The sequence below is a fragment of the Mugil cephalus genome, chromosome 6 (genome assembly GCF_022458985.1).
Source record: "Mugil cephalus isolate CIBA_MC_2020 chromosome 6, CIBA_Mcephalus_1.1, whole genome shotgun sequence".
Classification (NCBI taxonomy): Eukaryota; Metazoa; Chordata; class Actinopteri; order Mugiliformes; family Mugilidae; genus Mugil; species Mugil cephalus.
In genome coordinates this window covers 4,138,463-4,157,108 of record NC_061775.1, presented here as the reverse complement: position 1 = coordinate 4,157,108, position 18,646 = coordinate 4,138,463, and the positions used below count along the sequence as shown (strand labels likewise).

The 18,646-nt window shown below is 38.9% G+C and overlaps 2 protein-coding genes and 1 long non-coding RNA gene across 5 annotated transcripts in view; 2 read left to right on the top strand and 1 right to left on the bottom strand.

The window, feature by feature from the left end:
• Nucleotides 1-13,502, bottom strand: part of agbl4 (AGBL carboxypeptidase 4) — a 253,123-nt gene extending 239,621 nt beyond the window's left edge. Inside the window, exons 1-2 of the mRNA XM_047587733.1 lie at nt 13,421-13,502; nt 11,710-11,832 (exon numbers count right to left, since the gene is read on the bottom strand). Of these exons, the coding sequence (XP_047443689.1) occupies nt 11,710-11,832; nt 13,421-13,466 (169 nt within the window). The 5' untranslated portion in view covers nt 13,467-13,502. The remainder of the gene's footprint in view (nt 1-11,709; nt 11,833-13,420) is intronic.
• Nucleotides 13,503-13,564: 62 nt separating this feature from the next.
• On the top strand, nt 13,565-17,159 carry LOC125009638. Of its 2 annotated transcripts, none has more exons than XR_007112968.1 (3): nt 13,565-13,608; nt 16,621-16,760; nt 17,020-17,159. It is a non-coding gene; the product is annotated as an uncharacterized LOC125009638 (long non-coding RNA). The 2 variants fall into 2 exon arrangements; XR_007112967.1 differs by having other exon boundaries at nt 16,621-16,895.
• Nucleotides 17,160-17,659: 500 nt separating this feature from the next.
• elavl4 (ELAV like neuron-specific RNA binding protein 4) overlaps nt 17,660-18,646 on the top strand; it is a 72,299-nt gene continuing 71,312 nt past the window's right edge. The window contains exon 1 of one of the 2 annotated variants that reach the window (XM_047587745.1): nt 17,660-18,321. In XM_047587745.1, the coding sequence (XP_047443701.1) occupies nt 18,274-18,321 (48 nt within the window). In that variant the 5' untranslated portion in view covers nt 17,660-18,273. The remainder of the gene's footprint in view (nt 18,322-18,646) is intronic. The other variant, XM_047587739.1, reaches the window with a different exon arrangement.

The following is an 18,646-nucleotide window of genomic DNA, read 5'->3' as shown; positions in this document are numbered from 1 at the left end:
TCTGTCTCACAAATCAAACCTAATGCTGCTACTGTAACAAAGAACAGAAAATAAAAGAAGGACATGCAGGACTATGCAGTGCTGAACAGCATACAAAAGGCTTGGCAGGAAATTTAATTTTTTTTTCAGCAGACAAGATAAATTCACACATGTAGGCATACGTACATATATATGACAACAAAGTCACATATATTTAACACAAAGTACATGTATATATATATATATATTCTTTTCTATTTATTTATTTTTTATTTTTTTTCTACAGTATACCATGAAAGCAAATCCATCTTATGACAGTATAATCCCGTTTCATAGTATCGGATATGGGAGATTATGAGGCATAATTTGGTAAATCAATTTGGAGATAATTCATCAGAGGAGAAAAGCGCAGGAAGCATTTTGGGATAGAGTTTCTCCATCACAGCAGGAGCCTCCAGACGATGCCAAGTTCATGATGCAGAGATGATATCTGAAGTGACTTAATTTAGAAAGAAAGGATTTCAAATATCTTTGCACCTTACCATGCTGCTGTAAAATGGGACCGAATCCTCATTAAGTGAAGTTGAACGTTAAAGCTGTACTTATCATATTGATTCAAAACACATTGTGTCGGTTAAAACAGAACTTTCACAATAACTTATCAAGCATCTCCTAGTGCTACTTACTTCTCTTATAATCATCTATTACAAGGTTGCATAATTACCTTGTGCTTAATCACACCTAAACCTGACTATATATCACTAATGGTTCTTCTTGGCTTCACAGTCTTACAGCTCATTGTTAAGGTTGTATAGCCTGCAACTTCATTAACCTGGTCACCACATTCAATTCCAAGCACATGAAGCTGTTTTCAAGCAAAGTTCTGATAAACCTAATGTGCATTGTCTGCTGGTGACTACATAACACACAGACAAAATGAACAAATAGCTGGTGAACTGGGAGCATTTAGCAGCCAAAATCCCAATATTTCTCTTAGCAGTTGGCGACAAGCAAAGCAGAGCTAAAAGGACATTGAATATGGGATTTGCATTCATCAGGTGCCCAGAAACACAACTCTGAATTAATGGCAATGTTGTTTCATGTCAGCTGAATTTGCATATTACATGATTTCCAATACATTTTCCTCATCAATTTTAAAAATGTGAAGAAATGTTAACAATGTGGAACGAATTATTAGGCAGTCCAACAAGAAACAATGGGGTAACTTGCCTGGTCATTGCCTGGTTGTACTTATTATTCAAGTTAAGCTTAATTAAGGCTTTTTAACTGTCACAATCTGAGTACAGGTCCAGACGGCTCTCACTTTGATAAATATTATGTACAAATGAAGAATGAAGGAATGTCAAGTGAATGAGGAACGGTACATACTTTAGACTGGGAATTTAAGTGCCCTGAGAAACCAGAACAGACAATATTTTAATCAGTAAAAAACAGACCTTATTCTACTATGTTCACAAAAGTTCACTAAAAAAATGCATTTGGCCCCAAGAAGTGAATTTCAGGGCTGTTTACTTTGAGCAGACCTACAAGATAGCTGCCTGGATCCAGACCAAAATGTATTATTTGTCTATTCTACTCCTGTCAGTATTTCATCCTTCACTGTATAAGTATATTCTGTACATGAATTTGTGTTATCATACAAACCCTGGCACATCAATGAAGCTCATCTCAGAGCCAGGTTTTCTAAATAAATCAGCAGAATAAACACAGGCAGCTTGAATAACATGAACTGGTAGAGCATTACAAATCCTTGCCATTTTCCCAAACTCTATGGTCTTGCCTCGGATGAAAAATGAGACGTCTGCTCTGAAACTGTGTTCATGGCGTCAGGAATTGCTTGGAAATGAATTAGTGGATGAATCACTGGAGCCTCGCTCGCGAACACCACTTGTGCAATACAGAAATCTGGTCGCACTAATGTTCACTTATGACACACTTGTATCACGATGCTAGAAGCAGGCCCAGAGCCAAACAATAGGGATGTTCCAAAGTACATTTAGAACACAAAATAGCCTAGAGCTTGAATTTAAAGACAACAACAAAGTTAAATCAGTTTGTTTCACGACAGGTCTTTTGATACAGAATAAGCAATAATAATTCAAAACAGACAATTTCTTACAGTATCCAGTATCTGAACATTCTTCGCCTCAACCTTTCAAAATCTCACAGACACACCATGCAGTGGATAATCAAAATCTTTCATTACTGAAAATTTCCAAAACAGCTTGTTGCTGCTAGCATTTGGTGACATTTTGAGAAGCTGAGGTACCCTATGTAAAGCTCATATCAGAGCCATCAACAATTAACTTACAAAACACTGAGGTTATTTGTACTACTTCCTGACATCTCTATCCAGCACAACTGGATGTGGTCAGGCAATGTGGTCAGTCAGTGATTAGGCCTGACCATATGCAACAGGCCTGAATGTCAGACAGGATTATCTCTCTGCATTTTATGGAATGCTACTGATATCACTTCTCACCTCCTATGACAAAATACTTCATGCCATGCGATAAATGCAGACAGTTATTGTCTGGCAATATTATGAAAAACAAAGCAGAAATAAAATAAGAAACATGTTACTGATTAATTGATTACACCTGCCAGGTTTTCTGACTGGGCGGTGGTAAAACAAGGTGTACAACCTGCTGACATGTTTTTGTCTATTAAATGAATATAATACTTATCAAACATGTGGGCTCTGTATAGTGGTGGTGGTGAAAATAACTCCAGGGGAGTCATTCAATCTGGTCTGGGGCGGTATAGTGCTACAGTCCTTTCTTAGGATTTAAATGGCAGACTTATCATAGTGACTAGACAACCACCATTAACGTAGCTACATTTGCGATATTTGGTCTTGTTTTTTTTTTTTACATCCAAGTGTCACACACTATAGCAATCTACTTACATCATTCAAATGGCTTTTCATGCTTGTTGTGCCACAATGGTAGGGCAGTTTCAAGATACTATACTGTTTTTGAAACACAACATCCTGCCAATGCACAAACATCTTTCACTTGAATAGCTAAAGTCAACTGAAGCATCAGAGTGTAATGTTCACTGCTTTCTCGTGAGAGTAGCATCAATGGTGCAAGTTGAGATGGTAATGTATACCGTATTCCCACAACAGAATAGGGCAACAGAAATCACAAACTAGTACTACAAAGTGTTGGATAGCTGTATTTCGCAGTTCATCTTAATGATGAACTTTTATCAAATACAAATTTGCCCCAGTATATTGGATTTGCGATGGAACAAGTGAGTGAGATCTCTCTCACTGACTTGTTCCATCCCAGCTGTTCAGCTTAGTGACAGAGGAAAAATGTTCAACATTCAAAGTTCAACGTTTTACATATAATGAGCACTCCAACACACAAATACTTTCTCAAAATAATCATCTACAATGAAAACACTGTATACCAATTTACATGATTCAGGAGATGCCAACTCTGTACAGTGTGTTGTAAGCTCATTCTAGCTTCCTAGCCTCAGTTAATAGTAGATCTTCCAAGTTCATGGAGGCGTTATTTCCTTTCAAGCAGATGCTGAAAGTTTATGCCAGCTGGCTACAAGCCGTAGTCTTTATGGAGTGTTCAAGTGCAACTTTTTGGCCCAGACACAGGCAACGTGATAAGACATTACTGTCAGCCTTCTTTGTGGTTAGTTCTTTTGATGTTGGTTTGGTGTATCTGTACCTTAATGTTTACTCTTTTGCAGTTAGTCTTTAACGTTGTCTGCCATTTGGTGCAGGCAGGTTTTAGACAACCCACTGTGTCTACAAAGGAGGCGTATTGGTGCCGGACAATGCAGGTCAGAAAACTAAAACAATGAGCTAAAACACACTTTGGAGACAACAACAGAGTTGGGCCACAAAGTGGATTTGTCTGTACAAGGGACCACTTTCAAATTCACGAAGAGATTTGATCGATGTGTTAATATAAAAATATTTATTGCAGGTGCTTTAAAGACACTGCATATAAGTATTTGATTCTGGCAGAGGCCGCGATGGAAGATTCCCTCAAGCCAATAAGACTACCCCAACACACATCACATGAAATGGCATGAAAAGAGAAATAAAATTGACAATGCCTGCCTGAGGAAAATCACAGATAGGATATGAGGATGATAAAAAAAAACACAATAATAATAAAGAGTAATCTCTTATGGATACAAATGGCCAATAAATAGCATAAATCAAAAGCAATGGTCTTGCCAACAGTCCCATGACAACTCAAATTTATCTCCATACTCTGGTCTTGACTTAAAAGAAAGAGAGAGGGGAAAAAACTGCTAAAAGGGAAAACTAGAGAGGCCATTTAGTGATTTGAGCAGTGAAGCTTCTCCGCTGCCAAGGACATGTAAGAAAGACAGAGAGACTGGGAGTGCCTCTCAATACATCAGATGTCAGGACTGTTCCCTCCCACTCAGACAAATGGATCTTCTTTTGGAAAGCCCATATGAGATAGCATTCTAAGGTCAGTGAGCTGTGCAAAAGTCAAAAATACAACCAAACATGCACAGTACACATGAAGCATGTTCATGGACGTGGGGATATGTGCGACGATATTTAACGCTCCTGTTGATTAAATGAATAAGTCATTAACAAAAATATGTGTTTTCATCATTGGTCTGCCTCCCCTGGGTTGCTTCATCAGAGAGGGAGGAGAGGTGAGGCAGAGGGCTGCATACTGCAGCAAGCACAGGCCTCTCCAAACCACTCGTTCTGAGCATCTGGCTTGATTGTAAAAACGTTTCCCTCTTCTTTAATCAATGGAAACTCAACTATCCTGATTCATGGGGCACTCTGGAGTATATAAATATCTTCTGACAAGCATGACTGCATTCTCCCTACGCCAGCTCCAAACCACCCATCCCGTAGTGTTCCTATTATTCTTTTCTTCTGTACTACCTTAGTCCTTTTCCCAACCATCTCTTTCTTGCTGTCTGTTTCTGTCCCTGTCTATGCTCTGTGGATTTTGCTTTAGCTATGACTTTCATCAGTCATTTTTCAGAAGGCCTGCACAACTGCAACATGACAGTTTCTGAGAGACGATAAGGAAAGACAGATTAAATACAATGTTCAGTGCCGGAAGACAGGAAAAAATAAATTTAATGGAAAAAGAAAAACAACAAAAACAAAAATCTATTTAGCAGTAAATGCTTTGAATATTTTCTTTATTCCTTCCTTATTCTAATTACAGATCTACTGGCAGTCTTTTGATGTTTTATTTCACTTTGTCTCAAAAACAGAGAAAAAATAGTGCAAGTCCTTATCAATTACCATTACTGTGGGACAGGACTGAATTGAGTCTATAATATTGAAACTTAATTTAGAAAGGTGTTAATCCCATTTATACCGTGACAATCATCTGCCAGTGGAAACCATTTACTCCTTAATGACTAATGATTAGCAAATACAGTGTAATGTTAAAACAGCAGAACAGTTGAGGGAGACAAATAAAAACTAAGAACAGTTACCTTCATCTTCATCAACATCTATTGAAGTGGGACAGAAGTTGCTGTTATTCTGATATGGATCACACATTAGTATGCTTTCAATTGGTGAATATTAATAATGTAATAACAGCAAATCTCTCATTTGTCATCCAGTTTATGGCTCTGGTGTGGGACATTTACGTATTAACCACCATAATCAAGCACATGTTCAACAAGTTCACACAATGCTGATAAAGCCTAAGCATAAGCCTCTCTGTATATTGCAGTAGTCTATACCATGGTTTTGTGTTTGGCCACGAAATATGCTCTAAATATGTTACAGCAACAAGGATGTGGTAAACCTCTGGGGGGAAAACCAAGGAACCACAGAAGAAAAGTATCTGAGCTCCAGATGAAAAACAAACTTGGTGTTCAGAGGAAGGATTACACTCAGAAAAAGGACAGGAATCCACGGTGAAGACATAACATAATACTAGGTCCGGAAAGTCCAGCACTAGTCACACAAATTGAGACATTTCTGTAGTACTAAGATACTAAGCTATTATTCAGCTGGTCATTGCTTCCTTCGAATATTTAAAATACAAATCTGAGCCACAGCAGTGTAGCAATATCCATGTCAGCGAGCGTACATCTAGTTATGAAAATGGACAAACTAATCTGGTATTACTCAAATATCCCAATGCATGACACAACAGTGTCACACTGCAAGAATGGGAACACAAAAGTTTTCTATTATGGCTGTAACAAGTTGTGAAAAGACACACAAATTGATTAATTTCCCTAAAGAAAGAAAAACAGAGCCTTAACTATTTCATCCTGTAATAAATAGCACTAGGTTAGGTACATATCAGATCTTCAGTCTGCATTATAAGCTGAATTGTATTGGCTGAATTGACTGTAGAGTCTATGAGTTGTGCTTATCAATGGACCCCATTAAACACTTGTCACCCCTTTGGAATTTCTTTGACCATGCAAGTCATTGTCAGCAGAGAGCAGTCTGACTAATCAATGAGTACTTAATTACATCTTGTACATGGTCCAGAGGTGCAGTAAAATAATATCCTTGCACTGTCAGTGTCATCCTTTGTAGAGACAGATGGCACTTTAGTCAGCAACATTGTGAGGATGTATTCACAAAAGAATGTGGGACTTAGCTGGAAATGTCAGCAGTTGGAGTGTGTGTGGCGAAACAAATGTGACAAGACACGATAAGAATGTCATTTGGATTTCGCTCTAAAAAAACAATTAGGCTTTTTTTATCGACCTCATGAATCTCTGTCTCTTGACACAATACACAACAATAGCCTGGAAGTTAATGTTTACAGATTAGCAAACCCCTCCATTTTCTACAGTCTTACATAATATAGAAAGATGATCTCCATGAGTAAAACTCTTTTTTTCATATGGGTGTTAATAAAAATGGGCATATTAGCCATTACACAGTCCAGTAAAGTAATCAGCAAGAATAGCCATAATACGGAAGTTCTACTCTACCAAACACTATATAGTTGAGGTCATCATCAAAATGTGTATAATCTTTGAAGTGTAGAGTTGGAAAAGGGTGTTAATAGCTCAGAATGGCTCTGTGTGAGAGGACCTGTTGGCTGAGACATCTACTGTATATAAATCTGTAGGCCATCACTGAGTTGATCAGCATAGGGCTGACAACAAAGTGAATTAAGCCTCATCTAAATGTAAATGAGGTTTTATACCTTTGGCAAACAACTTACATAACCGGTGTCTATTTTAATCAACCAATTAAATTTTATTTCTGCTATACTAACACAACAAAATAAAAGCAGTGCTTTGTGAAAATGTTCATGGGATGCAGATTGTATCAAGAGTTAGGCACAAACCCGCACAAAGTTACAGGTCTGCATAAATTTCCAATGAAAATGTCTGCTGGAAATAGCATATTTAAACTATTCAATCTGGTTTGGGAATAAAATAGACATAAGCTGTCATGACAGACCAATTCAATGGCTTTGAGAAATGTACATGTATGGCGGGAACCTACACACTTGTCTCCAATTTCCTTTCCTGTCACCGGTATCACAACTACGAGAGTGAATATCTGAAAAATAGCAGCACATTTCACAAGCCTAGATGATACTTTGAGGATGCCTTGGGTACATCGAAATCTGTAAACACAATTTGAAACGCTACTGCTTAGGTGAATTTGAGTTTGTAAAACGTGTAGAAATTATATGAAAAAGTAGATCTCCATGTATTACTTTGCCAGGCAGCTTGAATTCTTGTGAGATCTGCAAGAGACCAGCGGACAATCTCTCTGTCCAGGCTTCAAGCTACGGTATGTGCTTATGGCCAAACAACGGTGGCTCAAACTAGTCTCATGAGGACGTACTGTTTCCGAGGACAACTTGTCCAAAGGTTCTGTATAAGAAATGTATAGGGTCAATACTAATGCAAACCTCCAGCATACTCCTTCTACTAATGTTGGACGAAATGAAACCAACAGAACATTTAGAACAATGAAAAACAAGAAGGCCTACAAAGGCGACACTTTAACTAATGCTGAGTCATCTAGAACACAATATTTATTTCACAATAAAGACAGTATCATTTTGTTAAAGAAAGTAACTTTTTACAGGAAATCATGATTCTTTTTCCCGCATAGATTCCTGTTTGTATCATCTTATCGTTATTCATTAGATGCACATATTTTTATCAGTGGTTAAAAACATATGAAAGTATGTTCTTTTAAAGGAAACTCCACTTAGATGGGGTCGCTAGAAGAAAGAGTAACTTAAATGTCCAGGTATAATACCTTATGAAAGCTATATAATAAAAAATAATCTAGACTTTAAAGCAATGCAGATAAAAACAGTGATGTTTACGTGGAACTGAACGGGGCTAATTTGACATTAGCTGGCAAACATCAATTCATTCCCCATTCTAACTTTAGTAATGCATTTACTGGAAAGAGATTAATATCAATTCCATAAATCATTCAGGAGATACATCCGGAGCCAGAGACGCTTATATGTTAGCTGATCTCAGTGTGGGAGCTCAGCACCCATTAATCAATGTCTGAGCTCCTCTGGCCATGTCATCTGGGAAAAAAAGGCATATTTATATAAAGGGCAATCACAACGCTGATATGTCAGCACAATCCTCTAATGTAACATATTTAGAGCTTTACACATTGGTACTATATACATGCACTGACCTTCACTTAATTTTCTTGTCTGTTTAGAAAACTGAATTAAGTTCCTTGTTTCTTTATTTACTCCTCGATATGCCACACAAGATGGGTTTTCCTCTTGTCAATGAATTAGTAATAAGCCAAGGACTTGTGACATCTGCTTACAAATGTATGATCAAGTGACCTTGAGTTCATTTAAGTCAAATGTATCAGAGACTAAACTTGGGAGAGCAACACTGACAACAACACAAAAGCTAGACAACAAAAAATAAAGAGGGTGAAGTTAAAGCTCATATCAGTCTGCAAAAACCAAAATGGGTTTATCTGTGGAAATATGAAATCCATCTCAACCTAATCCACACAGAGATTCAGTCCCAGACAGACCTACTGATTCACTGATTTACTCTGCCTACTTGTGCGCTTCAGTGCTTGCCTTTATGTGGGTCTAACCAACCAGCCTTGTCAATTGTGAAAACATAGTTAATTATCATTGTCACATTGTTCACCTGTCAGAAAAGAAAGACAAAGTGGCATATTAACATCATCTTACTGTATACCTTGCCTCAACAAAAGACAAAGTATCAGGTCAATTACCCATTCAAATACACTTAATATATTTCTCTGTGCTTCTATGCTAGTCACACTGGTACATAGCAAAGTTGCAGATTTACGCGGTCAGTTGTGATTGTACACCAAATAAAATGCAAGAAGTAAGTAAGATGTAGTTTTATAATGATGACAGAAAGATACTGCAGGTATATCAGCCTGTATTTATTACACCAATCAAACATAACATTATGACCACTTTCCTAATATTGTGTAGGTCTCCCTTGTGCCTGCTAAACAGTAGTGACTCATAAAAGAATACACTTGGGTCTTCTGAGCGTGTCCTGTGGTGTCTGGCAACAGAATGTTGTTAGTGGGGTCTTTGAGTCCTATGGGTTGAGAGGAGGGGGCTCTTTGGATCATGGCTGTAGCCATCACGGAGTGTCATGCTATTGGATGGGGGTGTCAGGTCTGGTCTAAGTGAGTAAGCTACATGTCTAAGTAATGAAAGGTAGGTCCAAAAGCTTCCCAGAAGAAGAAACTGCATTATCACACACCTAAATGTTTCAGACCTTCAAACAAAATATAAGACAAAGGTGACACAAGTTAACACAAAATGCAGTTTTAAAATGAAGGTTTTTATTCTAAAGGGGAAAAAAAATCCCAAGTTATGTGGCCCTGTGTGAAAAAGTGATTGCCCCCATTGTTAAAGCATAAATTAACTGGGTTCAATTTCTCTAGCTACACCCAGGCCTGATAACTGCCACACCTGTTCTCCATAAAGTCAATCACTTAAATAGAACCTGCCTGACAAAGTGAAGTAGACCAAAAGATCCTCAAAAGCTACACATCATGTGGAGATCCAAAGAAGTTAAGGAATAAATGAGAAAGAAAGTAACTAGTATCTATCAGTCTGGAAAAGGTTCTAAAGTCACTTCTAAAGCTTTGGGACTCAAGTGAACCACAGTGAAAGCCACATGATGAAAACATGGAACAGTGGTGAACCTTCCCAGTACAGAGACGACTCATCCAAGAGGTCACAAAATACCTCACAACAATATCCAAAGAACTGCAGGCCTCACTTGGCTCAGTTAAGGTCAGTGTACATGACTCCAGCATGAGACAGAAACTGGACATAAATGGCCTGCATGGAAAAGTTCCAAGACCAAAACCACTGCTGAGAAAAAAAACAAAAAACAAAAAGGCTTGTTTCGGTTTTACCAGAAAGCATCTTGATGATCCTCAAGAGTTTACATTTTGGAATGAGTGTGTCCCATTACACCACATTTTAACACAGGGCCTTGTAGGTTTGTATTTTGTTTTCCCTTAATAATGCAAAGGTTCTTTTAAAAACTGCATTTCTTGTTTACCTGTGTTATCTTTGACTAATATTTGATAATATGAAGCACTTAAATGTGACATACAGGCAAATAAATAAGAAGGGGCCAACACTTTTTCACACCATTGTATATGTGTGTGTGTGTGTGTGTGTGTGTGTGTGTGTGTGTGTGTGTGTGTGTGTGTGTGTGTGTGTGTGTGTGTGTGTGTGACACTTACATAGGCTATATACATGTACATGCAAAATACATGTGAAATTGCACATGACACAATCATACAAAAGCAATCATACTTTCAAACAGCGGCCCTAAACTCTGTTTATTTATAATAATTACTTTAAGATCAAAGTCATTTTCTATAAATCTTCATATGAGACTTTCAAGATATGTCATATTTCCTGATAGAGCCCTCGGATCATGACTCACAACTGTTTCCTATTGTGGCTGTTTTCTGTTTGTAAGACTAATAATCTAATAGGCTTTACTGGAAATTCTGTAACCCTTCTTCAAATGTCCACCAAGTCTTTCTGCTTTCTATTGATACGATGTTGTTTATATAAGCCCTGAAACCAGCCCAGAGTTCCCCTGCTCACAAAAGTTTAGAGGGGGAATTTGATAGGAAGCATTTGTCACATAAATCCTTTCTCTGATTGGTTGTAAGACATCCAATGGCTGCAGAGGTTGGGTTTTTTTGTTGTTTGAATTTTACGAAATTCAGAATGGTGTGTTGCCAGACTCGAAATGCCAGGCTAATATACTATATATCAAACTGAAAACAACGGTGCTGCAAAAGCAAATGTATTTTGCCACCAACATGGTGATTAATATGGCTTTTATAATTTTCCAGTGTATTGTATATGTGATTTTAGTTTAATTGATTTTATACTTTCATATACTATTTACTTGTGGAAATGTATTAATATGGTAGTTAATTGTTGAATGAATGAATGTTTACATAATGGTTCTTCTTTGTGGGACCCCAGGAAGCAAATAAAGCTAATGGGGATCCTAATAATAAATAAGAAACAACAAACAATCATTTTCCAGGGTTTTAAAGACACAAAACGTCACCAACAACATTCTTGTACTCTTATCAATAAAAAAGATGCCACCAAAATTAAAAGAATATCCTAAACGAATAGAGTTTTAATGGATAACCACCACCTCCTACCTTCAATATTGTGCTTTTTTTTCACTACTCACCACTCTCAAAGCAAGCATCAAAGACCAGATGTCCTTTTCGTGGAGCTCCTGAGTATCCTGGAGGGCTCACCGTCAGTTTGTTAACATTGCCCACCAAGGCATCCTCTCCTCCTGCTTCACTGCCTAAAGAACATAGATAACATGCAGTATAATTATGGTTCTTACAGAACCCAGTTTCAACCCAAAGTTTCCTATTTAAACCTCAACTTCCTACCAATCTCTTAGAACTGAAGAATCTACTTGGTTGAGTGGGAAAATGTCTTCAAGAAACTCTACAAGTCCAGTTGTCTTTTTTTAACACCTTTAGGATGCAGAATTATACAATTATTGAGTAAAAATGGATTTAAACATTATCCGTTGCACATTTTGTATATACAATATTTTACAAATGATGACTTTATTTTTTTTTAAAAATAGGCTACTCTCCAGCTCCAAATGAAAAAACACAAGAAATAACAAAACATATGTTTGCAGAATAAACATAAACATGAACTGAACTGAACTTACGCATACAGATAACTGATCCACACAATGCTGTTTAAATGCGTTGCTGTCTCTATATATCAACAATCCAAAAAATAGCAGCTTTTATTTCTTTTTTTCTGTAATAGTAATTATGGAAATCTCATTTGTGAACATGATAATATATTTAGAAAGGGCTTCATATATAACTCCTTGGCTATGTTGCCTTGTAGTGGTGGTGTGAAAAAAGTCTTTACTTACCTTAATGGAAAATCCTCCTCATTCTGACTATTCTGTCTTTTGCTTTGTTTTAATAGGTTATTTGAATGGTTATATACTTCTCTTTAAAATAACCTAACCTGCATTTTAATTAATAAACTATGATACAATATGTAACATGTAAAGTGCATTTTTATTTTAGCATCCACTATACATAGCTAATACACTTCTGTTGCAATTAATAAGTAAAATAAATAAATAAATGCTTTTCATAACTGCATTGCTCCTCTGTCTCTTGTGGACTTCCTGTGAGTATACGGAGATAGACTTTAATGATGCACAAATTACAAATTACGGTAGCGTAGCTGAAGGATAAAATAAGATTCAAACTAAATAAAAATAAAACTTAAGTATTGTCTAGTAAAATAAAATAGAGTAAGCAATGTAGAGAATTAACGTTATCTTAGAAACAAATGTACAGAAATAGTGAGCAAAATTCATACTATAGACTTAAATGTGGTATGTATTTAAAATGCCTTTGTTTGAATTTCTCATGGACTGTGTCCTTAAATTAGGAGACCAACGGAGTTTTTTTGAGTAAGAACAACTCCAGTTACCGACAGCTGGCTAAATAGCTACACAACAGTTCAATAGGGGAACCTGGATGGCACAGCTAGTTAGCACCAGTTCATACCTAATACACCTGCGCTACTACTCGTTTCTACGTCGAAATGGTTAACGTTTACATGCCAAGTCCTCGGCTACATTGCTGTAGTTCACTGTGTGGTAGGTAGACTCAACTCGGTAGCAGCAAAGCTAGCTCACGACAGCTAGAGATAAGAGTCGTGTTTACGTCCTCGTACCTGCTAGCTAATAGGTTAGCACACCTTACGTTAGCTTCTATAAAAAGGCACGCCGCGAGCCAGGCACAAGCACGTATTATTTGTTATAAAAACATGGTAGCATGCGCTTCTCCGTGCGTGTGTATGATTTAAGGGGGGGAATTCGGGTAAGGCTCATGTTTACACACCAGTCTCGACGTCTCTAACAGTGCTTTCCTCCATCTTCCTCTCCATCTGTCACAAAGCAGCCGACGCTCTCTGTGTGTTGCCACGGCAACGGAGCAGGAGGAAGAGGGAGAGGAGCTTCCAGCTACATCATTGAGCTACATCATCCCGGAGACACACGCCACTTGGGTTTGCAGTCTATTTACTGTCGGTAAGCTCAGTCACTTTCGTTTTTTATTAGTAGGCTATTATTTTATTTGACTTGTGTACTAATGTCAAACTGCACAAGTAATTTAATACCGCAAACAACAGTAGTCTACGTAAAAATAAACAAGTGAAAGTTCAACCCGGAAATGTTGGTCGAGGTCAACTTCTACTTCGAAGTTCCGAGCTTTCATTGCGGCCCAGGAAAGCCTTAGGATTTGACAAACACTCCCCAAAAATCAATCTCCCTATACTGTGGATCAGAAGTATGGATAAACTTTCTATGCTATTGTGTTGCATAGTGGGCTACACAATGTTGGCAATCTGCTTGAAAGAAAAAAGAAAAAACTCATTATACTGCCTTTAAACTGTAATCCGTATACTACACATATTTGCAGTTATAGTGCAGTCACACCTGAACTAAACCCTGTTTTGATGATAGAGATAAAGCCAATCAGCGCAAGCATCAGCCAGTGATTCCGAGTTATCCTGCAGATTGATTAAAGCTGGAGATTTTCTAGACAATTGGAGCAGAGATGTCATCAAGGCCAATCAAGCCTGGCCCTATTCCTTTCCCATTACAAAGGCTGCACCTGATTAAGTTCATCAAATGAGCAGCCGCCACAACTCCTGCAGCAAGAGGCGTACTGGCTGCTGCTAATTTTCAGGTTATAAGCTGTGTGTAACAGGACCAAATGAATAAGACCAGGGAGAGAGCAATGATTTTTTCTTCTTTTTTTTTTTTTTGTGTCTTCTGCGTGTGTGTGTGATCTGTATTTGATGGCGAGCATCAACACTCCGCTGAGTAGATAGGTCGGACTGATTATTTCTCAGATGACAGGAAGAGAATGCAGAGCGGCTGTGTGATATTTTGTAAAAATTGAAAATTGAATAGCTGTCCTCCATGCTATGTCATTCCTTTAACACTATGCCAATTAAAGAGCTCTATGGTGGTACAATCATTCATTTTCATGAGAGAGATTGAAATTGAATTACGGAGCATGAGAAGAATGAATTAGATACACTACACGTTCTCTTGTTTCCAAGCTCTTATCAAATAGAGAGACTGCATGGAGTCTCCTGCTTTGTCATTTTGAAAGCTGTGGCTGAAACTCTCATTTGGTAGTAAAAAAAAAAATAATGTCCAAATACAGTTACTGTAACTGTATACAATTACTATATATTATACATTAAAATTACCTATCTAATATCTATCTGGGGAGTTTATAGGCCAGATGAACATCTTGAGCTATTTTTCATGTTTTATGAGCTGCTCTAAAGCAGTTTTTGAATTGTCCTGCTGTTGGGTGGGGGTGCCTGGTAGCAACAACGCTTTCCCAGGATATATGTGACGAAGTAACATCCACTTGAAAGCTGGGACAAAAGGGTTCCAAGCAGAACATTGCATTATAACAAGATGATCATTGTTATTTGCTTCACCTGTCAGTGGCTTTAACGTTGCTGAACAATGTATAAATATGTGTGGTTGTGGTGGAACAGCACATGGTGTCCAGTACTGAATGTTGGGACTAGATGCAAAACAATATGACAGAGGTACCTTGATGATGTTACAGGGAGAAGAGTTGGGTTGCATTAAATCATCTTATCGCTTTCTTTTCTTATAAAGCTTCATATTCTATCCTTTAAAATGTTTGAGGAAAAAATAGCAACAATAACCTTGCTTCTCTCTGCCCAAGTTACACTTTGCATGTATGCGAGTCTGTTCATGCCTCAGTGTCTGCATAGAGAAAGATTTCATAAACACATCAATCACTGGAAAACAGGATAACATAAAAGAGAAGTACATTCCACACCACTGTCTCTCCGATTTTAATTATCCCTCAAGAGAACGCATTTTCACATGCCCATAAAAATATATTTGACCTCCAATGATTTCTTAAGATGTGAATGTGCCACACATGTAGATATCTCTGTCATGACTAAATGCAGAATAACATTAAGAGATTGTGACTATTTTAAGCGTGGGATGCTAGTGACTGGAGGACACACCACATCATCACAATCCCGTACAGAACACATCAGAAAGCCCTCAGGGAAGCTTTGGCACTGCAAAGGTATTTTCAAGCCTTGCTTTTCATTCTTTCAGATAGATATTCTTTCTTCTGAGTTGTAAAATGATCAAATAAGTCAGCGCTTGTAGCTCAGTACCCCAACTGAAAAGGAAAAAAAACCCTGACACGCATAATTTCTTGTTTGTGTTTCCAGCCTGAAACTTGATGTGAGTGTGTGTTAAGGGGGAGCAAATTTCTGTTTTTGTATTTGTATTCCAGCAAGTACAGGGAAATCCTTTTTACTCTGGTCACATAAAGTCCATCATCAGTGACGGAGCAAGTCATGCAAAAATCAAAACACGGGGGCACAAGTGGCACAGAGTTGGAGGCGGGTGGCTCTGGGAGAAACAGTGGGGAGTGTGGAGGGGCTTAGTATGGGTGCAGAGACCAGGCGGTGGTACACAGAGAATCACTATGGTGACAACAATCGGGGAGGGGGGCTCAGGGGAGTGAGGCTGGGTCAGAGAGGAAGGCTTGAGAGGCAGCTGACTGAGGAATCAGCCCTTACTCTGGTTGATTCAACTGACAGCTCCCCCCAGGGCTGTGCCGGACCAGTCGTCCCTAGAGACCTGGGGCTTTACAGAACGGGGATGTGGCTAGCAGCCCTTTGCTACAAGAGAAAAATAAATGGAATTGAAGCCGAGACCGGCACCATAACACAGCAATGTTGTTAATGACACCCTCACATATCTCACCACTGATGAAAATGTTAAAAAAAAAAAGAAAAAAAAAGAAAAAGAATGTGGTAATCAAAAACATGTGATCAATATTGCATGCCACATCCTTAATAAGTGCAAGTCTATACATATTTCTTTCTTCTGATAAACATCAGGTAAAATTAGCAATTTGCTAATAATCATCTCTGTACCTTACTTACTCTCATCCCTTCATCCACTCCTCTCCTTTTTGTTGTTTCTCTGTCCCTCTCTTCCTCCCTCTCTGCACAGTTCTGGACAGCGTCCACCCAAACAGATGGTCCAGTGTCAATAGGCTGCTATTAACTGGCCGCTCTCCTCCCTCTGATCCAAGACGGCAAAAAGCACATTTAAAGCACAGGGAATAAATCCTTCCTGTGTGTGGTGGAGCCGTGAGTAAGACACCACTAAGATTTTGATTAGTGAAGATGATGATGATGTGACTTTAACACATCGCTCCTCTAAAATATATATTTTTTTTCTAAAGCCAAGACTTTATTTTTGACATTACAACAGGTCCAAATGCAGTGAGTCATAACTTGGAAGTGTCTTGGGTGTTTATTGATTGAATTCAAGAATACGATGAATCATATTGCATATCACTTGGGCTCAGTTTTTTGTTGTTGTTGTTTTTGCTCGTTTGCTCCGCAGTTGGGATCTCCTGCCATGCCTGTGACTAGCTGCTTCGTCATCGCTGTGCCACACCCTGCTGAGGAAAAAGGACAACCACCTGACCTTGAGGCTCACATCAGCCCAGCCCCCCCCCCCCCCCAGTTACAGACACAGAGAAGGTACTCTTAATTTCAACTCTGTTGAGAGTGTACAGGTTTTATTAGATTCCGTTACTTTAGCTTACTCTCGTAAAAACACCTCCACCAAAGTGCTAAATGCTTTCCCCCTGAAAAGCCTTTGATATTCCTTTTTTCCAAATTTAAATCTATATTCGTTTTTTTAATTAGAACAAAAAGCACGTTTTTCGTGGCTGTATGTTCGACTTGCTCTGGGACTAAGTGCCACTAAAAATGTTCCCTCACTATGTGTATGTGTGTGTTACCCAAAAACAGGAGAAGAGTAGAAAATCTGAAAGATAGGAGTGGCACTGAGAGGAAGGGATGTGGCAGCGATGGTGTCGCTGCTGCTAGAACAGTCTTCCCACCTTGTGGTAGCACGGCGAACTGTAGCTGCCTCAATGCTTGAGCAACGGGTGAAGAGAGAGGGATGCAGGGAGAGATGGAGTGAGAGAGAGAGAGCGAGCAAGCGAGAGAGGGAGGGAGGGAGGGAGAGCACAGGAGAGAGCCAGAGGGAGCGATACAGAGAGAGAGAGAGTGAGGAAGAGAGAGCAAAAGGGAGGGGAGTTTAAACTAAGTGCTATGTTTTGGGACAGGCTAATCTGCTAGCGAGCAGTGTGAGGATCGGAGCGTATTGTGCGAGCCAGTGTGCGGGGGACAGATAAGGGAGCAGCCAGCCCGACCCACCGACCGCCTGACTGCTTGTTTTAATGTGCTGACTCTGGGGAGATTTTAAAAGACAGCACGTTGACTCCTCAGACGTGTGCGGAGACCCTGGGCACAAACGCCACCACTACATCCACGGCCAGCAGAAGTGCATCAGCAGACAAGGGGGGAGAGAGAGAGAGAGAGAGAGAGAGGGAGAGAGAGAGAGAGCGACAGAAAAGAGAAATAGAGGACTGAAAAATCACATCTCCAAAATCAGAAAATTAAAGAGGATTTTTTTATCCCCCTCTTTTTTTTCAATTGATTTGATTTTTTTTCTTTCTTTCTTTCTTTTTTTTTTGTGTTTCCCGGGACTGACTCCCCGAGCGTAGAAAGAAAAAGAAAAACAGCAAAGAACTGAGGAGAACCTGAAGATAAAACGGACAGAACGAAACAATCACCGCATCTGAACATGTTCGAAATAAGCCGAACACTCAACGCTGCCTTGTTGAGCAATGAGGTAAAGAGACTTGGATTTGCTTCTTTTTTTTTTACTCCACACCTCACCTGTGTTTGTCTGCTGCCAACCATTCTGTCACATGTGTTATTCTGTGTCCGTGTGTGTGCGTGCGTTTCTTTACACTTGTGTCTGCTCGTAGCCAGAAGATAGAGGGGATGATTGATACTGGCAGCTGTTTATTATATTTCCCCAGCACGATGGCTGGTGACTGCTTCGCTTCTCACTCTAATAATAAATGGGGAGCCAGTGCCTACACTTTATATCCCGCTACTGTAACAAAACCAAGGTAGCTATTAAACCAGTGAAACATGGGCGTGCTCGTGAA